General features: G+C 36.1%; 1 protein-coding gene across 6 annotated transcripts in view; it reads right to left on the bottom strand.

Moving 5' to 3' along the window:
• LOC131155245 (uncharacterized) overlaps positions 1-25,626 on the bottom strand; it is an 87,877-nt gene that overhangs the window by 35,548 nt on the left and 26,703 nt on the right. For all 6 annotated transcript variants that reach the window (XM_058108241.1, XM_058108242.1, XM_058108240.1 and 3 more), the window contains exons 6-9: positions 24,862-25,001; positions 23,210-23,399; positions 22,737-22,798; positions 6,755-6,843 (exon numbers count right to left, since the gene is read on the bottom strand). In XM_058108241.1, the coding sequence (XP_057964224.1) occupies positions 6,755-6,843; positions 22,737-22,798; positions 23,210-23,399; positions 24,862-25,001 (481 nt within the window). The remainder of the gene's footprint in view (positions 1-6,754; positions 6,844-22,736; positions 22,799-23,209; positions 23,400-24,861; positions 25,002-25,626) is intronic.

Here is a 25,626-nt window from a genome sequence, read left to right as displayed (position 1 = left end):
TTTTGTTACAGAGAAAGTATGTTCTTGATCTTTTGGATGAGACTGAGCTGTTAGGATCTAAACCAGTTCATACACCCAAGGATCCTAACAGCAAGTTTGTGTCGGATATGGGTAACTTGTTGCATAATCCTAGACGATACTAGAGACTTGTTGGAATGTTGAATTATCTCATAGTCACTTGACCATATATATCTTTTACAACAAGTGTTGTGAGTCAATTTTTGAATTCTCCAAGGACAAGTCATTGGGAAGCAATAATTTGCATCTTAAGATATCTCAAATGTGCACCTAAGAGAGATCTTGTACATTGAGATCAAGGTCACACTTATATTCAAGGATATATTGATACAGATTGGACCAGAACATCTTCAGAAAGAAGATCCACAACTAGGTAATATATCTTTGTTGGTGGTAATTTGATGTCCTGAAAGAGTAAGAAACAAACTATAGTGACCAAGTGAAGTGTTGATTTCCTGAAAAAGTAAGAAACAAACTGTAGTGGCCAAGTGTTGAGTTAGAGTACACGGTCATGGTTCACACTACATGTGAGCTTGTTTGGTTGAACAACATGTTGGATGAATTGAGCTTTCCACATTCTCAACCTATGAAGTTGATGTGTGTTAATCTAATTACTCTTCATATTGCCTCCAACCCGGTCTTGCATAAGCAAACAAAACACATTGAAGTTAATTGCCACTTTCTTAGGGATAAACTTGTACAGAAGCTCATTACCACCACTTATGTGAAGTCCAATATGCAGCTCGCTGATTTGTTTGCCAAATCTTTGGGGGTTACTCATGTTAAATTTAGTTGTAACAAGCTAGGAGGATAGCTTGAAGGGGAATGTTAATGGTTATTTTAGTCTTTAGTATTATTAGTGTGTTAGTGTTATGTTAATAAGTGAGAGTTAGTAAGGGTATTATGGTCATTAGAATATACTTGATATGTATTATAAATAATATAAGGAGAGGCCTATCATAGTGTTAGGTCATTCATTTAAAAAAAATTCTCAACAGCTGCCACAGCCCCCATATGGAGACGCTGTCCAGCTAGTGATGAACAACTAGTTGTGGCTACATTGGCATCACAGATCCACATCTTGCATAAATATTGTTATTCTCTGCCAACACTACCATTGCTGGTGAGAAAATATATAACCAATGCACAAAAATCTTTCACAAAATCTCATCATCCATCCCCTTCTGATCCACCAAAAACAAACATCAAAAAATATTTTCCTTTCCCTCCAAGCCCTAGCTCCAAGAACTTCTCCAATTTTGTTGGTCAAATCACCAACCAATATCTCCTACAAAAAAATCTAACACTTAGAAATCCCCTTCCGGCCAGCCAAAAACTGATGCCAATCCATCCAAGAACCACTTCGCCACCACCAAAGATAACCTCACCAACCTGTTACAACTCAGATTATGTTCAAGAACAAGCAAATTCTCCCTTTCCCACATTATAAAGTCTCAGCACCATCCACTCCTTACATGTCCTGCCGCAGCCATGGTGCGAAGGAGCAGTTACGAGAGAAGAGAGGAGAGAGTTGCATTAATTATTATTTAATATTAAAACATATTACAATGATATGGCATCTTATATTATTATTCAAATTTTATAAATCGTATAACAATAAACTACAGAAATTATAAATTCTAAGATAAAATGAAAAATTAATAATCTAGTTATAACAAAATAAAATGATAAGTTGATAATAGAGAAACCACCTCGAGAGAATCCAAGATCTTGATGTCGAAGCGCTTACTAAGGCCTTGATGATGAAGATAAAATAAGACAAACCCTCTTTTAGAGAGAATTATCCAAGATTATATTTTTTTTAACGCGCGAAAAGGACTGAAATATGGTCACGACAGAAGAAGACAATACAAAATTGTTCAATTCAGATCTAAGGTAACACCTTCAGTCTGACATTGGGAAAGGTGGGGGAGATCCCTTATTTTTTTGTATTTGAGAATAATATTTCTTATAATTGGAGATAAAATTTTCCAAAGAAGTTTTCATTTGGTTTGCTGATGGTTTCTCAATTTTTGATTGGATGGAAAGGGGTTCTTGAAGTGTTCATCAGGGACACATGCAGTAATGCCTGTTTATTAGGTGGACAAAGGAGGGGAAATTTTTGGATTTATTGACTGCAATGGAAAGGTAAAGAATTTTCATATTTTGTCCCTAGTGGTGGCGCAAAGGTGGTGGATGGCGAAGCTTTGCAAATGATTTTTGCAAAATAGTAGGAGGAAATGTAATTTCACACATAGCAAGAGGGGTACTATAGAAAAGATTAAACTTGCTGGTCAAGAAATTAATAATAGTAGATTTCAATACCTTGGATCTATTATGCAAGCTGAAGGAGTAACTGAAGATGTAATACATAAGAGTTAAAGCAAGTTGGATAAAATGGAGTACTGTAGGCATGCTCTGTGAATGTGATCATAGAATACCCCACAAATTAAAAGGAAAGTTTTATAAAATGGCTATAAGACCAGCTATGTTATAAGGATCAAAATGTTGGGCAACTAAGAAACAACATAACCAAAAAGTAAAAGTTGTTGAAATGAGGAGTGACTTAGATGGTTTGAGCAAGTGCAATGTAAGCCAAATAGTGCACTAGTGATGAGGAGTGAGCTAGTTATTAGAGGCAATACATGGGGCAGGGCTAGACTTAAAATAAATTGGAATGAGACAGTGAATAAGGATTTAATAGCTCTGAAATTGTCAAGCAAGTTTTTTTGGCTCCCTGACTAATCTTGGAGTCAAGAGGTGACAAAAGGGAAGAATGGCAAAGGTGAAGCTTGTAAGATTTGTCCAAACATGGAATCTAGGTGCAGTATATGGACACACCAGATCTGTTTTTAGTGTGGGGGTCAATTGCAATTAAATAAACCTGAGTGCAAACCACAACTGCTCAGGAGATCAATGTTCAAACAATCAAGGTACCTAGGCTTTCAAAAGCAGCTCCAAAGCTAGACGAGGCAGCTAGGGTTGCGCTTGGGGAAGACGAGGAAATTTATATTGGGTTACAAGCAGGTTCCGGGTACAAACCCTACCTTGCAATGCTCATCATATAGGTAGACTAATTATGGCCAAGGGGGTACTACATCTTCCTTAGAAAGAAGCAAGATTACTGGAAGGTTTACAGGGTAAGAGGCGATAAGGATAGTCTTGCTCGAACAATTCCAGTGTTTTGCTCAATGATTCTGTTCTTTTAGTGGAACAAGAGATTCCAATAGGAGAAAAGACCTTCAGTGGATCTTCTAAAGTGGTTAAAAATGAAGGAGTTCTATAGAACTAATCATTATTCTTGTGAGATCGAGAGTCAACTGTCAAGGGAATAATGTTATGGGGGAAAATCAAATGTTAAGGAAGAAATCTCGACAGGTTCAGGAATCGAAAGGTTCACTCTCATCTGAATATAGGGCAGATGGGTGTTGAAATGAGGAAAAAGTTAAAAGAAAAGTGAGTTACTTCTGCTTAAGATAACAAGAAAAGTTCTGAGGAGAGATACAGGAGGCAATTGAAATATATTGGAATAACCACTTGTTCAAAAGGTGGGACTAGCAAGGAGGTGAGTAGAAGCAAGGTTAAAAAAGAATTGGCGGGATTTCAAATAATGACAGGATTAATCAGTGATGGAGGTTTGCTTTCAGATGGGATTCAAGAACAGTATGGTTATGTTTCTGAATTCTGATTCATCTCAAATGCTTGGGGATTTAACTTATGTGCCACCTCCCTCGTTAGAAGGATTGAGGGAATTAATATTTTTAAAAATGATGGCACATATGAAAAGCAATTGGGTAAGGATGGAATTTTTCCCTCTTCCATAGAAGAGTTTTCTAGGAAGAATCTTCAAGCTCTGCATTTGTTGGATGAATTGGGTTTACATTAATCATATTGTGGAAGAAACGAAATTCGGATAGATGGCAAATCTAGGAAGAAGGAATAAGCAAATTTAAAATGCTGGGTGAATTATAAGGGGAAGGTGGTGCATGACAGCATCAAAGTTCTGCTGCCTAGGGAGAAATTAGAAGAAATTGAAAAGGAAGGAGGAATAAGAAGAGGGGGAAGAAATAGATACACTTGTTGGGGGACCTGATTGTAATTTTCTGGAAGTTTTGCAGTGATGAACAGTGTTTTATGCCTCCAAATTTCCTTCATTGCTTTGCGTAAATTGTTAGAATTCTCTGGTTTTGGAAAAATGTTGGTAGAAATTGGAAGAGAATTTGAAGTGGCTCTGATTTGTTACTCTGTTGCAATAGTACGGTTGGGGTCTTCTTTTTTTTACTGAAATTTCAGAGCAGAGTGAGAAAATCAGAATCAGTGAGAATGGAGGGAGAGAAACTGAGAGAGAAAGGATAAGAAGAAGCAAGAATAAGGGAGAAAGGAAGAGATTGAGAACAAGAAGAAGAAGAAGCCTTAAGTCCCACTAGGTGGGGTCGGCTGCATGAATCTTTTCCCACCAATTCACTCGATCCAGAGCATTTTCTCTATTAGATTAAGGGCTATTAAATTCTTTCTCACTACAACTTTCCAAGTTATTTTAGACCTATCGCTATCCCTTTTCATGCCAGAAATAATAACGAACTCACTCCTCCTCACAGGTTCTCTACTAGACCTGCGTTTCAAATGCCCAAACCATCTAGGAACAGCACTAAGGAAATCAGAAATCAGAGAGAAAATTGAGGACAGAAATGCAAGGAAGGGAATAAGAAGAATTAAGAAGGGAGGAATTACTGAAGGGCAGAAACTGCTGCAAGTAGAAGATGCAGCAGGACAGAAGAGAACAGAAGAACAAGCAAAACAGAGAGAGAAAGAAAATTAGAGACAGAACAGAAGAAGAGAAGTAGAAGAAAGGAGAGAGAGAAGAGTGAAGGGAAAATGGGGGATTGATGCGGGAGAAAAGGGATCAATTTTGGACTCAAATAGAAATTGGTGCTGAACAGCATCAAGGTTCTGCTGCCAAAGAAGAAATCAAAAGAAATTGATGAGAGGAAGGGAAGAAAAAGAGGACAGCGGGATGGAGATACACTTGGGCGGAACACATACCGAATCTCAATTCAAATCCATCAACAACCTTCTCCTACGTGGCTTTCACACACTATTTATAAGAAACCCTCTAACATATGAAATTACATAGTAACATGAGATTACAAACACAACCCTAAAATACACAAATATTACAAACATGCCCTCAAATATACATATTTCTATACTAATTAAACTAAACATGCAATAAACTATTAACGAAACCCAACAATCCCTTGACCTAATTCTTCTAAACTAATCTCCAAACAAGGGTTTACCCATGGTTCAGCTTCTTGTCTTACATCAAAAGGATTTAAAGAGGGGTTTTCTTCGTTAATTTTTTGTGTAGTTTTATTTTTACTTTTATTTTATTTTATCTTTTTTTTTTTTTTCTTTCAGGATTTAATCCTCACCTACCTTGTAACTTCTCTCTCGTAATACATCTTCTTCCTCTATCAAAATATAATGATAACAAAAAACATAATATAAAATGAGAAGTATAATAAATTACATGATGACAATGATACTATTACTAATAGAAATTAATTATTATATAATTAAATATAATAATATCATTGAAACTAATGGTACACATGGACATATAGAGACTGCAGAAAAATTCTCATTAGCAGAGAAAAGCAGTTCATTCATGAGGCCATTCACTGCATGGGTTGAGGATGTGTGAGGTTGAATAACATGGCCAGCCTATGTTTCCATCATACTGAGTCCTAGAAGAACAAAATTTAAATACATAACAAAAATTAGCTCAAAAAAAAACAAAATATATAATTGAAATTAATAAATAACCACTAAATAGAAGCTTCTTAGCTCTCTTCTTGTAAGAGGTTCCTACAATCCACATTCCACAGACAGTAAAAGAGTTAAAAGACAATAACTGTCCCTTTTTGAAGGCATATGTCCTATAAAGCTTAAGAAAATATTAGAATTAACATCAACAAAACCACATAATAGCATAAATAAACCACAAAGAAAACTTGGATGAATGAAAGAAAAGATCAGGAATATTGTTGTCTATATTACAAATATGCAGGACAATATATTTGTTACACAATAAAACTAACAGCCACTAAATCCTCTGAAGTTAGCCGTGTACATGGATATTTGCTAAATAGTTGCTATTAATATTCAAGTAAGTTTTTGTGCACGAAGTGAAAATATCAGAGCATTTCCATTTTAAATCAATAAGAATGAAATGAGACAGTTTAGTATGAAAGTACACAGGGCATATTGTTTTTCAATAATTTGCACAGCATATTGCTTTTCAATATTCTGCACCATTTGAAATAAATTGCATTATAGGTGAAGCTGCAAAATATACGACATCACATAAAACTCAAACCTTGACAAATTCATTTTTTATTTATTTTTTAAATAACTAGTTTTAACCACTTAATTATTTCAAAAAATAAAAAACAAACATAAGAAGTCTGATCACTGTCTTTCATGTCTCATAAAGAAAAATAAACCCATTGATCAGCCACATGCGCACTGGCATAGCATAATATTTAAACAAAACTCAAAAGAACAATAATGCAACAAAAGGGTGTTTCGCAGCTAAATCAGCAACCACTTAAAAACAATTGTAAGCAGAAAAATATAACAGAAAAAGGTAGGAACATGTAGAAAGACATCAAGAGAATCGGAATGCCAGACAAATAGATCCAATAGATATTAGTGTGAAGTTGAATATTACTTTATCCCACTTCTGTTCTCTCATATTCCATGCATATGCCACACCATTGTCCCCTTCTCTGACAACTTTTGTTTGGCCATCACTAGTTCCTGACCACCAGATAGAAAACACATCAAATAATATGCAACAATGAACAAACTATAACAATTCAGCCACAAACCTAGGGGCAAAACAAACATTATGCATAAAAATATTTTCCCTCTGATGAAAGAAAGCTACTCTTGGTACTGACTAGTACATCAACATTGACTAGGATTGTGAGCTTCACACAAGTCATACAGATGTAGGACGGTAACAGAGAGAGAGAGAGAGAGAGAGAGAGAGAATTGAGGAGGAGAAACTGAAAGATGAAGACAGAAGAAGGAATAGAGACATGAGGAGGGTGAGAATAGACATGATGAAGAGGGGCGAGAGAGATTGCCGTGAGACAGACAGAGACATGGGACTCAAGTGATCATCCAAAGTTATTTAACCTTACATCATAAGCCTATATTAATAGGCAACTAAGAAATCTTAGAGATAAAACTATCAAAATTACAAAATTACCCCCAAACAATTACAAATCATAAATAACCCTAAAGTAATTAAAAATTACTGAAACAAGCGGATATCCCCAAACTAATACAAAATCCCTACTTTCTAAGTCATCAAATGAAATACAATCACCTAGAATTATCCACAAGTGATCCTCCATCAAACTTCTCTTCTAAGAGAAAGCTCAACCTTGAATTTTATAATGGCGCAAGCTGCGCAACAAGAGCAGGGGATAAATCCATGGGCCAGTCAACATACAATTTCAGATTGTCCATTTTCAATTGACATGCAAATAACAAAAATAAAAAAAGGACAGCCCGGTGCACAAAATTCCCGCATATGTGAGGTCCAGGGAAGGGGCAGACCACAATGGGTCTATAGTACGTAGCCTTACCTTGCATCATTGCAAGAGGCTGTTTCCAAGCCGCGAACCCGTGACCTCCAGGTCACACGGCGACAACTTTACCTTTGCGGCTAAGCTCCCCTTCAATTGACATGCAAATATCAACAACAAATTATTAAAACCCTCCTCAAGATCCCAATCCCAAAATGTTGATAGGTGGAGAACTATCACACCTTGGACGATGATTCAAAGCCTGCAGCTTATGTCTTACAAACTTATAACAAGATTCAACAATTTCCTCCTCTAAAGAGCTCCTTGCTTTGAATTATTTACCAAATTTTAACATTGAATTTTGCTGTCTGCTCCTCGGACTCTTCTACAACTTGAACATTTTCTTTGATTGCATTTTCTTGCTCTTCAAGGATGGCATCATGGGGTCTAGCATCCACAGAGTCAATGGATATTTCATTTCCAAATTGATAATCCATGACAACAATAAATTCAGGTACAGTTGCATTTCCCCTTTTTCTGTGATCATTTTATTTTTATTCAAATAAAGTATATTAGATAGGGAAAAGGGAAGTCGCAACATGCAGGGACAAGGAATGCACCAAAAAAACAGGGAAAATAAAACAAACAAACAAACAAAAACAGAACATCACAACATGAAACTAAACAAAATAACAAAGGAAACCTCTTTTCAAACCCTTTCCATCATACTTTACAAATCTCTACATATTCGCTAATTCCCATTGACCCTTCAACTTTCAACTTTTGCTACCATCCAAGCGCACTTCATTTCTTCCAATATCACTCAATTTTAAATCCATTTCACCCAAAAGATCTTAAGCTTGTAAGTCCTTAGGAATTTCCTCCACAGGAGTAGGCAAGATTCCATCCCCTGTAAATTGTCGACCAAACCATCACTATCAAAAATAGATGCTCCATCCAGAACTTCCAATAGGGGAGAATGAACAAAAGATAAATCCCCTACTTTGTCGCAAGAATCAGAATCGCACCCATATTGTTTTTGAATCTCATCCAACAACCCTCAACCACAACCAGATTCACTAAAATCATCACTTTCAGAATCTGAAAAATCCTCCCATATTATTACCTCCTTTTCATTTCTTTCCCCATTGCTACACCCAACCTCCTTCTTAGTAACGAAGTCTTCCACTATACTAAGTAATCCTTAAGAATCTCTCCTCAAAAACTTTGCCCATCACAACAGATTTTCTTTACTCCTTCAAACACCTTCCTCATCTCAGCACCCATACCAACTACCTTTCGACAAGCATACACCTTGCTTCCCTCAAAATCTGTCAGAATTCAGACACTAGATATCATCAATCTCTGCCAAAACAGATCCCAGTGTTTTCTTTCCACTGCACCTTTTGAACCCTCTTCAAGTCTAGTTGCAATTTTAATACCACAATCTAGTCCAAATTCTGAACTAATATTCTGGGTATGATCCAGAGTTCATTCAGCTCGATTTGAAATTTGGAGTGCAGGAAACTCTGAATGAATTTCATCATCAAAAGGTCTAGCATCCTCATTACCACTGCTCATTTCCTGAGCTCTAGGGACTGAAAGGCCTTCCCATTTTTGAGGTCCAGCAAGGACTTACATTGGTCTTCATTTCCCTAACCAACATCCTGACTCTTGCCATTAACCTTCTGTATGAAGCCCAAAGAATGAAGTCCTCCCTTACTCCTCAGCAAAGTCCAACTCAGATTTATTTTACCCTTGGGCTTGCTCAAATAAATGGCCTAGTTTATATAAAAAAGAGGTACCTTCTTTTTCAAATTGGGCCAGGTCGAGTGAGAAACATTCCTCCCGGCCCACTCCTCTTCACAGCTTCCTCCCCCCCCCCCCCCCCATCCAAACGCAACCCTAGTTACCTCTGAGAAGAGCGCAACCCTGATGGAACCCTAGCTTCCTTCACATACAAATCCGGTTGGTTTGCAATGACTGCTGTCTTCGAAAACCCAGAGATCTTCGTCTGATCAACATCACCACACCTACAGAACCTCTATTCCCTTTCAGCCACCAGCCACCATACCACAATTCCCATAGGATCTTGGCATTCGCGACCCTCACCTTCGCCTATATTTCCTTCCAGCACTGCCCGACTCCACGATCTGATGTGTGGAGGACCATCTGCAACTACACCACCAAAATCTTTCTGTAACTCCTTAGCTAGCTCGCAGAAAACACTCGAGAAGCTTTGCCATCCGTCACCCTTTGCTCCGCCAGGAATGAACACAGAATATCTCTTACCTTTCCATCCCAACCCTAGCTCCGAGAACTTTTCCACCTTCATCCTACTAATCAACAACCAGCATAGTGTAATACCCTTCCAAATACCCCAAAAACCACTCTACGTCCAACTAAAAACCAACAAAAAAACAAGTTGCAGAAACAAATTTCTCCAAAAACACTGAAATCTCCCAATTTCTCAAGTCCTCACAAAAACAATAAGTTGCAGAAACAAATACAAATCTGTGCTAGCACACTGAAATTATTCTCCAAAATATGAAGTTCATCAATCAGTTTTCTGCCAACCAGCTTCAGGATCTCAGGAAAAAATCCAAAATATTCTCAAGTCCAGAAGTTGCAGAAGGTTCTGGCTCTGTTTCATCTGGCTGGTAATAAATCAAGGGGTGGTGAGTCAACTCACTCCAGCAAACGTGGGGTTTTAAAGGGGGCTCAGCTGGATTATTTTCACGGGACGCTTGGGAGCTTTCTGGTGATCGTATGGCAATGAAATTTCAGAGGAGGGCCTTTTAGGAGGTTCTGTTTTCTAACGTTTATAGTGGTATCACAAGATGGTGTCGAGTAAGTGGAATTTGAAGATGATGGGACTGATAATAATTTTCTGGGAAGTTGTACGTTGATGAAAATCTCTGGTTTCTGTGAATTGTGTTGCCTGGTGCTCAGATTGAAGGGGTTAAGGACCAGGATGATGATGGCAGTGAAAGATAAGCACAGTTGATCTCTGATCTATGGCTTTGATGATAGGTTGTTGGCAGATTCTGTTGACTTTTTGAGTCCGATCCCTGGTTTTGATAATGACAAACCACAAGTTACTTGTGTGTATTTAGTGCTTCAGAAGACTTAATATTTTAGCGCACACATAAGGAAGAGATAGAAGCCAGGAGGAACATAAAGACCATATCATCCGATGTATTCCATGACGAATCGGAGGAGCAAAAGAAGAAGGAGAAGACATTTGTTCTATATTGTAAATGCATTTTGTTTTATATTTTGGGTATGTAATATTTTGGTTAGTAAAAATTGCATGTCATGCATGATATGGATTGGCAAGCTCAAAATGACCATAGTCAGACCATAGGGATCCAAACCTGACCTTAGGGGACCCAACCTAAACTCAAAACCATTTTCTTAAAAGCTAAAACTCATACAAAGGTTTTTAAAATAACTTAAGGTCAAAAAAAAAAAAAAACAGGGTTTACAAAGACTTCGGTCGACCGACATTGGATTTATGGGCTTAATTTAAAAGCCTGGTCGACCGAACCCTTCCAGTATTAATTAGCTCAGTTGACCGAACAAACCGTAGGCTAGAAAGTCAAAAGTTTGACTAAGCCTCAGTTGACCGACCCCATCATGCACAAACTAGCTCGGTTAACCAAACAGGTCAGAAGTCAACATGTTGACTTTGCTCGGTAGACCATACTGAATTGAACGCACCGTCCTCGTTCAACCGAACCATTAACCTTTGACACCCCAACTACTTGGCCGACCAAACCTTATAGTTCAAATTGGCCTTGGTCGACCAAATTTATATGAATGGTCAACCAACCTTTGCCTTGGTTGACCGAACCCACAAAGGGTTCAGAAACACCCTGATATGGTCGACCAAACTTGTAGTTCAAATTTGCCTCGATCAACCGAACTTATAAAAATGGTCGACCGAACCTTGTCCTTGGTCGACCGAACCTCTCGGGTTGGTCAATCTTTTACCACAAACAAACGAGTATTTTTAATTAAACATCATTAATCTTTTTTCCAAAATGACCTCCATGTCCCTAACAGTTATTTTTTTTACCCAACTCTATATATACCCCTTCATTACTCAAAATTAAGAATGAGATTAGATAGAAAATCCTCCCAAAAATATTTTTGATCCTTTTCATTCTTACACTCTCCTACACTTAATTTTTGACAAATTTATTTTGGAGCATTCATTTTGGGCATATATTTCATTCCAAAAGTCATTTACTCTCATTGTTATTCATTGTTTTAAAATCATCTTTTTGAGAGTAAATCTAAAGTTTCTCCATTTAGATTCATTGATAAATATTTTTGGAGGATACTTATTTCTAGCTAGTGAATCTTGTACTTTCATTGCAAGACTTCAAAAGCTCATATTTGTTTTATTGCGAAAATCTTGTTGAGCTTAACCCTTGCTTTCCTTGAGTTATATTATTTGAATATCATTGCTAGGAAGATTTTTAAGGGTTCAAGATCTTTGAACATATTTATTGCATACTCTGTTTTTAAATCAAAGATCATATACATATATTTGGGTATAAATTGTTTGAAAGCAAAACCCTAGGTTCTCCTACATTTTTATTGAAAAAATAATAATTTTTGGGAGGAAAATTTGTATTAGGGTTTAAATCATTCTCAAAGATTACATTGAGAAAATACCCATACTCATATTGAGCTTCATTCCTTATCATTTGTGAGTGCATTGATTCCATTGTACTTATTGTGATACATATCTACTTAGTGTAAGAAGCAATCTTTATTGTACACAAATATTTGATTATATGTTGTATACTCGACGGGTGGTTGAAAGAGGGAGACTAGCCCTGTGAATAGTCCCAAATTGCTCAGACTTGGTTAGGTGAGCACCGGACTAGTTCAGACCAAGTATTAGGTGCACTATCCTGGTAAGGTGTTGTAATCGGTGTCGCTCCACCCGTTAAGTAAGCAATTAGTGGAATCCTTGAACTACGGCTTAAGGCGGGGACGTAGGCAGTATTGGTCGAACCTTGATAACATTTCTTGTGCTTGATTTTAATTTCCACAATTTAATTTCTACACTTGAATGCTTATGGTTTATCATTGTGTATGATTGGGAATTACTGAGCCTACTAATATGCTTTGAATATTTGCTCAATTAATTGCTTGGGGAATTGAGTATGTTTTTAGAAAGACCCTAGGTTGCGAAATACTGCTAATATCTGGTTTAACCTAGGAAGAAGTTTCAAAATTCCAATTCACCCCCCCCCCTCTTGGGAATACACAAATTTCAACAATTGGTATCAGAGCCTCGTTGCACTAGACTTAAACGTTTTTGCAAAAAAAGATTGCAATGGCTCAATTTGGTATCCCCATTCAATGAGGGACGGTCTCTTACTAGGCCTCCTGTATTTTGTGGTGTCAATTACATCCATTGGAAAATTAGAATGAGTGTTTTTATAAAATCAAAAGACTGGAGGGCCTAGTAGGTAACTGTTAAAGGAAATTGTGTGCCTTTAAATGAAAATGAATTTTCTTTGATTAATTCACATACCATGGATATGTTATATTGTGCATTAGACTCTAATGTTTTTTCTTGAGATCATGGCATGTAAGAGTGCACATGAAATCTGGGATGAACTCTAAACGAAATATGGAGAATCCCGGGAGAATGATACCACCACTCAGGAAGTGGTAAATGATAGAGCAATTGCATTAACAGATAGAGAGGTATATGATCCTATCTCAACCTCTATAGATGATTCTGTTGCTGAATTCTGTGATATATTATATGCTGAATCATCTATTGAATATAATGATAGTTCTGTTGATAATGCATGCGATGATTCTCATGAAAAATTTGTCATATAACTTATGATGAATCATCTATTGTTTCTGATGATATTACTGCATGCAATGATTCATTTGTTAATGATTATAATCATTCCTGTGATGAATCATGTACTAAATTGATAAATGAAAGCATGTCTTTGTGTGAAAAACTGGAAAATGCTTTATCGAAAATGCATAAGCTTCTAGTTAGGATGAATAAACAAAAAACATTTTTGAAAAATGAGAATAAGGGGATTAAAAGAATTAAAGTAACATCATGCTATCCTTGAGAAGAAAAAGATTAAAAAGGTCTTGAAAACGTTTGCTTGAAGAGAAAAATTGAAGACTATTCTGAAATGATTTTCAAACCCACAAATGAAAGAGATAACCGAAATCAACCCCTAGGAGTCAAAAAAAATAATATTTTCAAAAAGGGTTCATGTTATAAGTTCCACTGTCATAAAAATGCCTCATCGAGCAAAAATAGAACAAAAAAGCATGATCCTTCACAGATATACAAAGTTTGCTTATGTCGAAAAATGAAATGGCACTTTCAGCTCACTTGTCCATCAAGAAGTGCCAGAGGCTTAGATAAGGAAATTATGTGGGTAATTATGGTGGCTAATCTCATAAGACGAGGAAGGAAGGGTTCCAATAGAAATTAAATAATTATTCTTCCTTAGAGCATAGGATTAGCTATAAGGGGTTGTAATGACTAAAAGGCTTAGGAAGTGATTAGGGCTTGAAATGAAAAATCTTAGTACATGCATTCATCATACAATATTATTATCATACTAAGATTCTAGGAAGATAATTAAGCCAATATGATAATTCAAAGTTATATATATCCAATCTGAACTTAAAAGCCTAATAAAAACTTTTGTCATCTTTCTTGACATAAACACTGTTTATCAAAATTCCATATCTATTGTGTGCTTATTAAAAGTCATCATTCTCAATCAAATTAGAGGTAGCCTAGAAGGGATTCAAACTGTTCATCGAATTATAATAATAAAGTCCCTTTGAGCTTTAAATGTAAAAATTCTCTAATTTTGATCTACATAAAAGCTTTCTCCTCCATAGGAACTCTTTGCCCTTTCACGATCATATTCGGCAAAGACTCTTCCTATCCCTTGGTTCATATCCTTGCTCCAAATTGTGATCATATTTAAAGGATACTTCCAATCACTAAAGAGCTATGTTCAAGAACCATATACTCCTAAATGCTCTTTGGTAAGATGACTCAGACATATTCACTAGTACGAAAATATTTTGAATATTGTCCTGCTTTCTCCAAAATACTCTTCAAAACTCAATAATGATTTAAATTCTTAAGAGTATTTATCCCTACTAGCTTCATATGCTCTCAAACGTTAACATCAAATTATTTAGATCTTCATCTCATTAGAACAAGTTAAATGGCAAAGATGATTGCCTATGTTTAAATCTAGAGATAGTATAAATTTCAAAGAAACCTATGCACATGCAGCTTAAATCGAAAGTCATTTGAACTCGGGCCTCTCACACGTATTGATATTCATAAGAAAAGAGGCAGACATTGGCTTATCACCCTAACAAATATTCATTGTGACTTTTTGGTCCGATAAGCCTAAAGAATTCATCGCCAAACTTAAACCATCGAAAATCTTAAAATTCTTGGCTGATGGCATTAGAAAATTATGAAAAGGCATAAAATGGTTTAGCGCATAACTTAGGGGGAGCATTACTCTTTCATGACTATTTATATAAAATGCTATCATGATTTTATCTTTATATGCACATATGCCTTCATAAGAAAAGCACTAAATTCCTACTACTCATTAAGCGTTAAATGATTATATTTTCTAATGGATAGTTTATCTTTTATATCATTTGTTGATGGAACTACTGAAATGCATGCTTGTATTGTAACGCCAACTCCATGATAGATGCAGTATCTTGTGAATTGCATGCTGGTAGTGAATATAGGTTCTCGCATGCCTAAACTAAATTATAAATTGCTTGTTTGAACCATCAGGTACAGGTTTTATGGGAAAATATCCAATTTACAGACGGCATGCTGCCGAAATTTCGTAAAATTTTCCCAAAAATAAAACATTGTGCTAAAGATGATTATAATAAAATTAAAGATAAAATATTTTTGAAATGATGAGTGAAAACTCAAATAGATAATTAATCTTCATCCTCACATAATCATCAAATACTTAGAGGGAGCTGAGCTCCTGTCATAGAGAGAGAGCATAAAAGACTCATATGCATCATTTCACCTTTTGAAATATTGAGGCTCTTCTGAAAAACCTTGAACATTATATCCAGCACTTAAAGTTTCATGATCTGATATGGACTGTTCTTGGTTTATGAGCATCATATCATGCCTTAATATCACTTTTATAATGCATGTGTGAATTATGGGGATAATTATACTGGTTGCAGGAATCAATCAATATCCAGTATAGTTATGATAAAATATTTAAGATGTGTGCTTATACTCTTGACATACTTAGTGAGATTAATCTTGATTAGTATAAGCAATTCATTTCATCTAAGCTATGATTCAAATCAATAGGCGGAGCATCCAAAATTAAATATTCTTCTTATTATGCTCACAAATACTTTTAGCTTAGATCCGTTACGAACACTTGTGGCTTGTGCTTAAATGTGATGTTTTTATAGAAAATCATAATTTGAAATATCTTGATTAGCCACAATTGTTTGTGTCGCCGTTTGATCCTTGCTTTAAATTGTTTGATATATTTAGGATTTGTGTGGTTGATTTTTCTGGTCATATTTTATGTGCACTTAATTGATAAACTAGAAAAATGTTTCTTGCATGATTTTTAAAGTTTCTTTTTCAGCAAGCACACCTCCAGTACTTCTTGATAATATCACGAGGGGGATATATATTTATATACACATATATATTTATATACATATACTTTTCTTGGCAAGAAATGATTTTCCATGAGATATATCTTGTTCTTGCTTGGGTGCTTTAATGATTCATGACTTGTGTTATTTTGTTTTAATTTTTTTTGTGTGTCGTCAAATTAAAATATTATCTTGTTTAAGAGCATTGCATAGCTGGTTCATTCATTCTTACATAAAAATGCATGCTAACCAATTAGACCGACTTCATACTCAAACCCATACTTGTCTTCATATGTCGTGTGCTTTGAACTCATATCTCTCACGGGTCTTATGAAGTGTTTTATTGCAAAGGTTTGTGGATATTTCTAGTCCAACAATGTTTAACATGGGCCTTATGAAGTGTTTTATTGCAAAGCTTTGTGGATATTTCTGGTCCAACAATGTTTAACATGTATTTTTAATCTTTTAATGACCAGTTATACTGTTATATGTGTTTTTTCTTGCAATTTTTTTTAAATCAACAATACAAATTTTTTTATGCACAAGTTTATATCAGAAATGGGGAGAGTTTTTCAAAAAGGGGGAGTTCTCTTTTGCTAAGTTTTTTTATGACCAAATTGTTTTATACTTAGCCTAACCCTTTTGCTGATGCCAAAAGGGGGAGGATTTTTCTGAGCAAAATGTGAATATGTTTTTAAAGAGGGGTAAATATTTTTGAATGGGGTCGACATCCGAGTTGCATGCATGTTTGTGCTTTAATGTCTAAACTAAAAGCATTTAATTGAAATGTCTTCCTTTGTGAATATGCTTGATCTATAGTGCTTATTTTTCACTTATGCATATTCTTAAGGGCAGCTTTTTAGGCTAAACCCCATTTTTCTATGGTGCGTTTGTCATCATCAAAAAGGGGGAGATTGTTGGACTTTTTGAGTATGATCCCTAGTTTTGATAATGACAAACCGCAAGTTACTTATGTGTGTATTCAGTGCTTGAGCAAACTTAATATTTTAGCGCACAAATAAGGAAGAGATGGAAGCCAGGGGGAACATAAAGACCATATCATCCGGCGTATTCCATGACGAATCAGAGAAGCAAAAGAAGAAGGAGAAGACATTTGCTCTATATTGTAAATGCATTTTTTTTTATATTTTGGGTATGTAATATTTTGGTCAGTAATAATTGCACGTCATGCATGATATGGATTGGCAAGCTCAAAATGACTATAGTCTGACCGTAGGGATCCAAACCTGACCTTAGGGGACCCAATCTAAACTCAAAACCTTTTTTCTTAAGTTAAAACTCATACAAAGGTTTTTAAAATAACTTAAGGTAAAAAAAAAGCAGGGTTTGCAAAGACTTCGGTCGACCGACGTTGGATTTTTGGGCTTAATTTAAAAGCCCGGTCGACCGAACCCTTCCAATATTAATTAGATCAGTCGACCGAATAGACTATAGGCCAGAAAGTCAAAAGTTTGACTAAGCCTCGGTCGACCGACCCCATCATGCACAAACTGGCTCGGTCGACCGAACAAGTCAGAAGTCGACCATACTGAATTGAACGCACCGTCCTCGGTCGACTGAACCATTAACCTCTGACACCCCACCTACTTAGTCGACCACACCTTGTCATTCAAATTGGCCTTGGTCGCCCGAATCCATATGAATGGTCAACCAACCTTTGCCTTGGTCAACCGAACCCACGAAGGGTTCAGAAACACCCTGATATGGTCGACCAAACCTACAGTTCAAATTAGCCTCAGTCGATCGAACCTTGTCCTTGGTCGACCGAACCTCTCGGGTTGGTCAATTTTTTACCGCAAGCAAACGAGATTATTTTTAAGTAAACATCATTAATCTTTTTTCAAAATGACCTCCATGTCCTTAACGGTTATTTTTTTACCCAACTCTATATATACCCCTTCATTACTCAAAATTAAGAATGAGATTAGAGAGAAAATCCTCCCAAAAATATTTTTGATCCTTTTCATTCTTACACTCTCCTACACTTAATTTTTGACAAATTTATTTTGGAGAGCATTTATTTTGGGCATATCTTTCATTCCAAAAGTCATTTACTCTCATTGTTATTCATTGTTTTAAAATCATCTTTTTAAGAGTAAATCTTAAGTTTCTCGATTTAGATTCATAGATAAATATTTTTGGAGGATACTTATTTCTAGCTAGTGAATCTTGCACATTCATTGGAAGACTTCAAAAACTCATATTTGTTTTATTGTGAAAATCTTGTTGAGCTTAACAATTGCTTTCCTTGAGTTATATTATTTGAATATCATTGTTAGGAAGATTTTTAAGGGTTCAAGATTTTTGAACATATTTATTGCATACTCTGTTTTTAAATCAAAGATCATATACATATATTTGGGCATAAATCGTTTGAAAGCAAAACCCTAGGTTCTCCTACACTTTTATTGAAAAAAAAATTAATTTTTGGGGAGAAAATTTGTATTAGGGTTTAAATCTTTGAAGTGCATTATCACACACATCAGTCTCAAAGATTACATTGAGAAAATACCCATACTCATATTGAGCTTCATTCCTTATCATTTGTGAGTGCATTGATTCCATTGTGCTTATTGTGGTACATATCTACTTCGTGTAAGAAGCAATCTTTATTGTACACAAATATTTGATTATCTGTTGTATTCCCGACGCGTGGTCGAAAAAGGGAGACTAGCCCTATGAATAGTCCCGAATTGTTCAGAATCGGTTAGGTGAGCACCGGACTGGTTCAGACCCGGTTAAGAGAACTAAGTGCACCATCCTGGTAAGGTGTAGTAATCGGTGTCGCTCCACCCGTTAAGCAAGCAATTAGTGGAATCTTTGAACTGCGGCTTAAGGCGGGGACGTAGGCAGTATTGGTCGAACCCTGATAACATTTCTTGTGCTTGATTTTAATTTGCTCAGTTAATTGCTTGGGGGATTGAGTCTGTTTTTAGAAAGACCCTAAGTTGCGAAATACTGCTAATATCTAGTTTAACCTAGAAAAAAGTTTCAAAATTCCAATTCCCCTCCCCCCCCCCCCCCCCCCCTCCTTGGGAATACACAAATTTCAACAGATTCAATCGTGGTTCTGACAGCAAGGAGTTCCAGGGAAGGTTTTGATGAAGGACTCTTTTCCATAATGAAACTTGGTGCAACTTTGAAGCAGCAGCAGTAGTTTTTTTTGTTTCTTTTTTTTTTTTAAGGAACCTCGTATAAAGTTCAGAATTGGCAGCATCAATTTTTTTCCCTTTCCTTTTCTGTTGTCCCCTGCATCTTCTCTGGACTTTGCAGCAGCAACAGTTTTTTTTTCCCCCCAAGGGGAAAGGTTAAGGTTTTGTTTTTTGGGTGTTTTTTCCCTGTTGAGATTTTGGGTAAAATGAAAAGCCTAACATAAATAATAGGCCTCTCTCTCTGTTATAATATATGTCAAGTAGAACGTACCAATGACTATAATAGCCTTACTAACTCACAGTTACAAACACAACTCTAGTACATACTAATAATGCTAAATGACCAACATAACCATCAACACTCCCCCTCAAGCTGGAGCATACATCTCCTATGCTCCTAGCTTGTTACAAATGAATTTCACAAAAGCACATCCCAAGGCTTTAGTGAATAAATCAGCAAGATGCAACTCAGACTTCACATGAGTGGTTATAATGAGGCAATATGAATAGCAGCTCAATTATCACACTTCAACTCCATAGGCTGAGAATGTGGAAAGCCCAATTCTTCCAACATGTTCGTCAACCAAATAAGTTCACATGTAGTGTAAGCCATGCCCCTATACTCAAACTTTGTACTTGACCTACCTAGCCACCACAGTTTGTTTCTTACTCTTCCAAGAAATCAAATTACCATCAAGGATACATTACCCAGTTGTGTATCTTCTAAAAGAACACGACTCGGCCCAATCTACTTTTGTATATCCCTAAATACAAGTGTGACCCTAATCTTGATAAAAGAGACCTCTCTCAAGTGCACCTTTGAGATATCCCAAAATGCAAATTAGTGTCCCAAAGACTTGTCCTCAAAAATATAGAAAATGACTCACAAAACTTGCTGCGAAAGATAGATCCAGTCGAGTGACTCTGAGATAATTCAACTTTTCAACAAGTCTCCAATACCGACCTGGGTTAGGCAACAAATCACCCATATCTAGCACTTACTATTGGGATCCATGGGTATATCAACAGGTTTGGATCCCAACAGCCCAATCTCATCTAAAAGATCAAGAACATACTTCCTTTGTGACAAGATGGTTCCCATATAAGATCTCGATACTTTTATACCCATGAAGTACTTCAATGGTCCCAAGTCCTTCGTTTGAAATTTAGTTTGCAGGAAAAGCTTCAGATCGTGGATGCCTTGATCATCATCACCAAGAATCACAATATCATCCACATGCATAATAAGCAAAATCTGTCAGATTGAGTATGATGATAAAATACAATGTGATCTACCGCACACAGTCGAAGGCCAAACTGCATTGAATTAACCAAACCATGCTTTGGAAGACTGTTTTAAACCATATAATGATTTCTTGAGCTGACACGCTAAGCTTGAATCCATGAGTAAAAAATCCAAGTGGTTGCTCCATATAGGCCTCCTCCTAAAGATCACCATATAAGAAAGCACTCTTCACATCTAACTAATGTAGAGGCCAATAACAATAGCAGCTAAGGAGATGAATAAACGTACTGAAGCAAGTTTAGCGACTAGAGAGACTATGTGTGAATAATGGAAATTGTAAACCTGAGTATATCCCTTACAACAAGGCAAGCCTTCAAACAAGCCATAGAACCATCAAGATTGACTTTCACATTGTACACCCAATGACAATCAACAACATGCATATCAGGAGGAAGAGGTACCATAACTATTATTATCATGTAGCGCATGCATCTCTTCAACCATTGCAATCCTTAATCCAAAATGTGATAGGGCTTCAGAAATAGATTTTGGAATAGCAATAGAAAACAGAGTACTAACAAAATAGTAATACAAGGGTGACAAGAAATCATAACAAACAAAAATAGAGATTTGATCTTGGGTACAAGTGTGTCTACCTTTACGAACAACTATAGGGGGATCAACATCATGAGAAATAGGATCATTTGACGAGAGAATTAGAGGCGCAGAAGTAGAAGCTAGATGGGTTAGGACTGCCAGCAGCTGGCCATGGGGTCAGAACTGCCAGCAGTCCGCTGGAGTGTGGGAGCACACGGGGTTGTTTCCGAGATGGGATTTTACAGGGTTATGGTTCGGAGAGTTCTATTTTTCGCTATGTAATTTGGTTTTGTGAGATATTGAAGGGTCGTTTTGGTTCTGAGAAGGGCAGCAATGGGAGGGTGTTATCTGGAAATGGCTGAGTTTGATTTAGTGGTAGTGTTTAGGTTGGATCTTGCTCTAATACCATGTTGAGAATTTGGGTAAACTGAAAATCCTAGCACAAATGATAGGCCTCTCCCTTTATTCATAATAAGTGTCAAGTAGTACATGCCAATGACCATAATACCTTTACTAACATAACTCTAGCGCATACTAACAATGCTAAATGACCAACATAACCATCAGCATTTTATTTTATTTTTTTGCATGCTGAAGGGAGATAGGTTGGGTTTTGGACTGAATGGGATAAGGACCAGGGTATGTTTTCTGAGGTTTTACTGAAGCGGAAAAGGGTTAGGGCTGTATATTCTGGGGGTTTTTTTTTTTGAAGAGCAGGTGGTGGAGATGGGCTGGACAGTAATGAGTGCTACTGTAGTGGTGGCAATGGAGGGAATCATGGCTGGAACAGAATGGGCTCTGATATCAAATTGATGTGGGACAGTAACAGATAGAAGCACAGAGAGAGAAACACAGAGAAGAAAAAAAAAGGAAGAAGACATTTGAGGAGGAAGAGATAGAGAATAGACATGAGGGAAAGGCGCAAGAGAGACTGCCTTAAGATAGAAACAAGAAACTCACTTAATCACTCAAAGTTAATTAACCTTACATCATAAGCCTATTTATAGGCAGCAACAGAGACTGCCTTAAGATAGAAAAGAGAAACTTAATCACTCGAAGTTAATTGACCTTACATCATAAGCCTATTTATAGGCAAATAAGAAACAATAACCCCAAAACAAAAGAAAATCATAAATAGCCTCAAAAGCAATTAAAAATTACAGAAATAAACAAATATACCAAACTAATCCCTAATTTTTAACTGCAAGAAATCCTCAATCAAATACTCTTTGATTACCATATTTCAAAAAAAAAAAAAATCATTTTCTTCAATCTGAAATAAATATCCATCCGACAGCTAAAAATAGCACCTATAGAAAACTAAACATTGACAAACAATGCAACTACAATTAGAATTGAATATAAGATTTTTTGACAAGAATATAAGCACCAAACCTGGTATTTGCAGAGCTTCTAGCCCTGGCAAGTCCTCCAATTTCAATCCTCCAACCCTCTTCCTGATACATGCATCAAGCCACAATGCATAATATCAGGTAAAACCAACAATTGATAAAGTAAAGAGGCCAACAACTATCTAGTTTATCCAACCCAGCCCCACCAAAATCAGACAACTGAGAAGTAGTGAAAATAGTGAACCCAAAAACTTAACAGGATAGTGTTGAGAAACTAATAAATAGACAAGACCCCTCCAAGTAGGATACCATCATGTAACCGTGACACAGATGATTATTATAATATTTCTAGGGCACTGACCCCTCCAAGTAGGATACCATCATGTAACCATGACACAGATAATTATTATATTATTTCTAGGGCACCGATCCCAAGATTGAATAAGGTCTGTGTTTATAACAATAAGAAGTTCACAAAACATGCACTAAAGCAAAGGGATTCATGAACAAACAGACCTGCGACACTTGTACTGAGAAAGTTGGGAAGCATATGAATCAAGTTCTACCAAGTCAGCAATCTTATCTTGATTTACTGTCCAGATACGTACAACTCCATCAGAGCATGCTGTGACAATATCTCCATTTTCTAAGAATTTAGCATCCCAAACACAACCAGGATGCTCTATGCTTTGAACACATACCCCATCTGCAAATGTAGCACAATTATCCCATGCAAAAGAACATGTCAAGATTTTGAGATGACTTACTCTGGTAGAAACATAAATATCTTGTGCTTACAAATCAATATCTATGGCCAGCGCTCACTGGGGATAAGAAAAAGTACAACCGATATCATACTGGCTTCACAAATCCGAAAAATTTTCATTGAGCAGGATGACAGACATACCAAAAGAGAAAATTTTGCCAAACAATTCAGTCCCAACAGCACAATGAAATGAAAGATTACCAGATTTTCCCTTGAACAAGAATCATTTCATAATATAACTATGACTAAGGAAAAAATAAATCCAATCCTAAATGCATTATGAGTCATGCTAGTAAGTTTCCATACCCTAAAAGGTTATTTAGCGATCATATAATTTTCAAAGTGAAACTAAGTGATATAATTGTCCTACAGTACATTAAAAAGTACAGGCATGGACATAGGAAGGGAGGGGCTTTTGTTGAGGAAGATTTTGAAAGTCTCTCAATGCCCTCGTACAAGATTAATATCAAAGCCCCTTAAAAATCTCTCCATATGCTACAATAGCCTCACCTGAATATAAATTATATATTCACTGTTCTCTCTCCCCCTCAACCCATGGAAAGAGAGTGCATATGCATGTTTGCTTGTGAGAGAAAACATAGGAAAAGCTAAATTAAACCAAAAAATAAATTGACTGGAAAATTCTGATTCAGCTTAATCGAACTAATGTCAACCAAGTGTTCACAGGCCATTATTTTTCTTTGTTTTCAGTGCTGTTGAAGAACAAATCATGATAACACATTTGTTTGCATGGCTAGTTTTCGGTTTCTGAAGCTAATTTTATTTTTCAAAAAACAAAAAATGAAAACCAGGTTTTCAGTTGTTTTCGCAACCTGTTGCTGCAGTACTTCAATATCCAGAATTATATTTTTTGGATTAAATCATTCAAAAATTGTCATGCACAATAAGGTTGTTCCTCTAGTACTAAAAAGTGAGTGCTGAAATATAATAATTAAAATTTTAAATTATTATAATAATTTATATTTTTATCATAGAATTTTTAACTTGTATTCTTTTTATTTATTAATAATATTTTTTAATTGTTATTGATTCCAAGATAAAAATGAACAGTTTGTTCAATCAAGTTTCTAATTTGCTTTTGTTTTACAAGCCAAAGTGTTCAGTTTTTGTTTTTAGCTTTCATTTTTATATTTTTAACAATGATACCAAACGGATTCTCATTTGTTCAGTGTGATATTAAAAAGCTTGACCAGAGCTGGTAAACTCACCTACAGCCCTTGCCACACACACACATATAGAAAGTGAGGCAAAACATAACAACCCAAACTAAAGTACAGCACAAACTAGAATCCCAGGTACCTATGTGGTTATGCCCATAATATTTCCCAATAGAAGCACAAAGTAAGTTCAGAAAAGAAAAAGAAAAACCTGAAGAGATAACCTTTCCATATCTTGGCACAACAATCTTCACTGCCACTGACAACAAGTCCAGAAATGTGCGAGTCAACAGAATAAACAATCGAAGTATGACCAACCATCTCCATTAATACTTGACCACTTAGTGCCCATAACCTGACAGAACTATAAAAAGTGGTGGATAAAAGCAAAGAAGAAAAGAAAATTAGGAAATGCCCAAATGCACAATGAATAAGGATCAAAACAAATCGCAAATGAAGAAAGAAGAAATCATTACAAAGGATCTAAGAAGAGGAATTTTAAATTTGTTGCACTTTATTGAAAATTATTTCCTGCATTTTCTACATGCCCTCTATATCTCCGACTATAATTTCAGACAATTTTTCTTTAACCTCATGCTTGCTAGTTTATGAAGCCATTTTGTTGAAGGCAATTACACATTTAAATATTATTCAATTTTTTCCATCATTTGAATCCAATTCTAACATGAGCACTCCAACTCCCCCCCCCCCCCCCAATTACGTATATAGACATATATAACTCTAAAAGTGATCTGAGGAATAATAGAAATGTCCGTCAATCATATTACACTGGTATAGCGGGCACAGGGGTAACGATGAGCTACTACTACATTCAAAACCCAAAAATTGCCTGTCAAATCAAATCCAGCCTTAGCTGAAGGCAACATAGAACATTAAGCTTCATTTTACCTCTGCAGGCTGTCAAGGACCATGGGATACTATGATTCCTAATTGGCAAAGTGGGTAGGCTGGGAAGGACACATTTGTAA

Source organism: Malania oleifera, chromosome 5 (genome assembly GCF_029873635.1).
Source record: "Malania oleifera isolate guangnan ecotype guangnan chromosome 5, ASM2987363v1, whole genome shotgun sequence".
In the NCBI taxonomy this organism is placed as follows: Eukaryota; Viridiplantae; Streptophyta; class Magnoliopsida; order Santalales; family Ximeniaceae; genus Malania; species Malania oleifera.
This window is presented reverse-complemented; position numbering and strand designations above follow the sequence as displayed.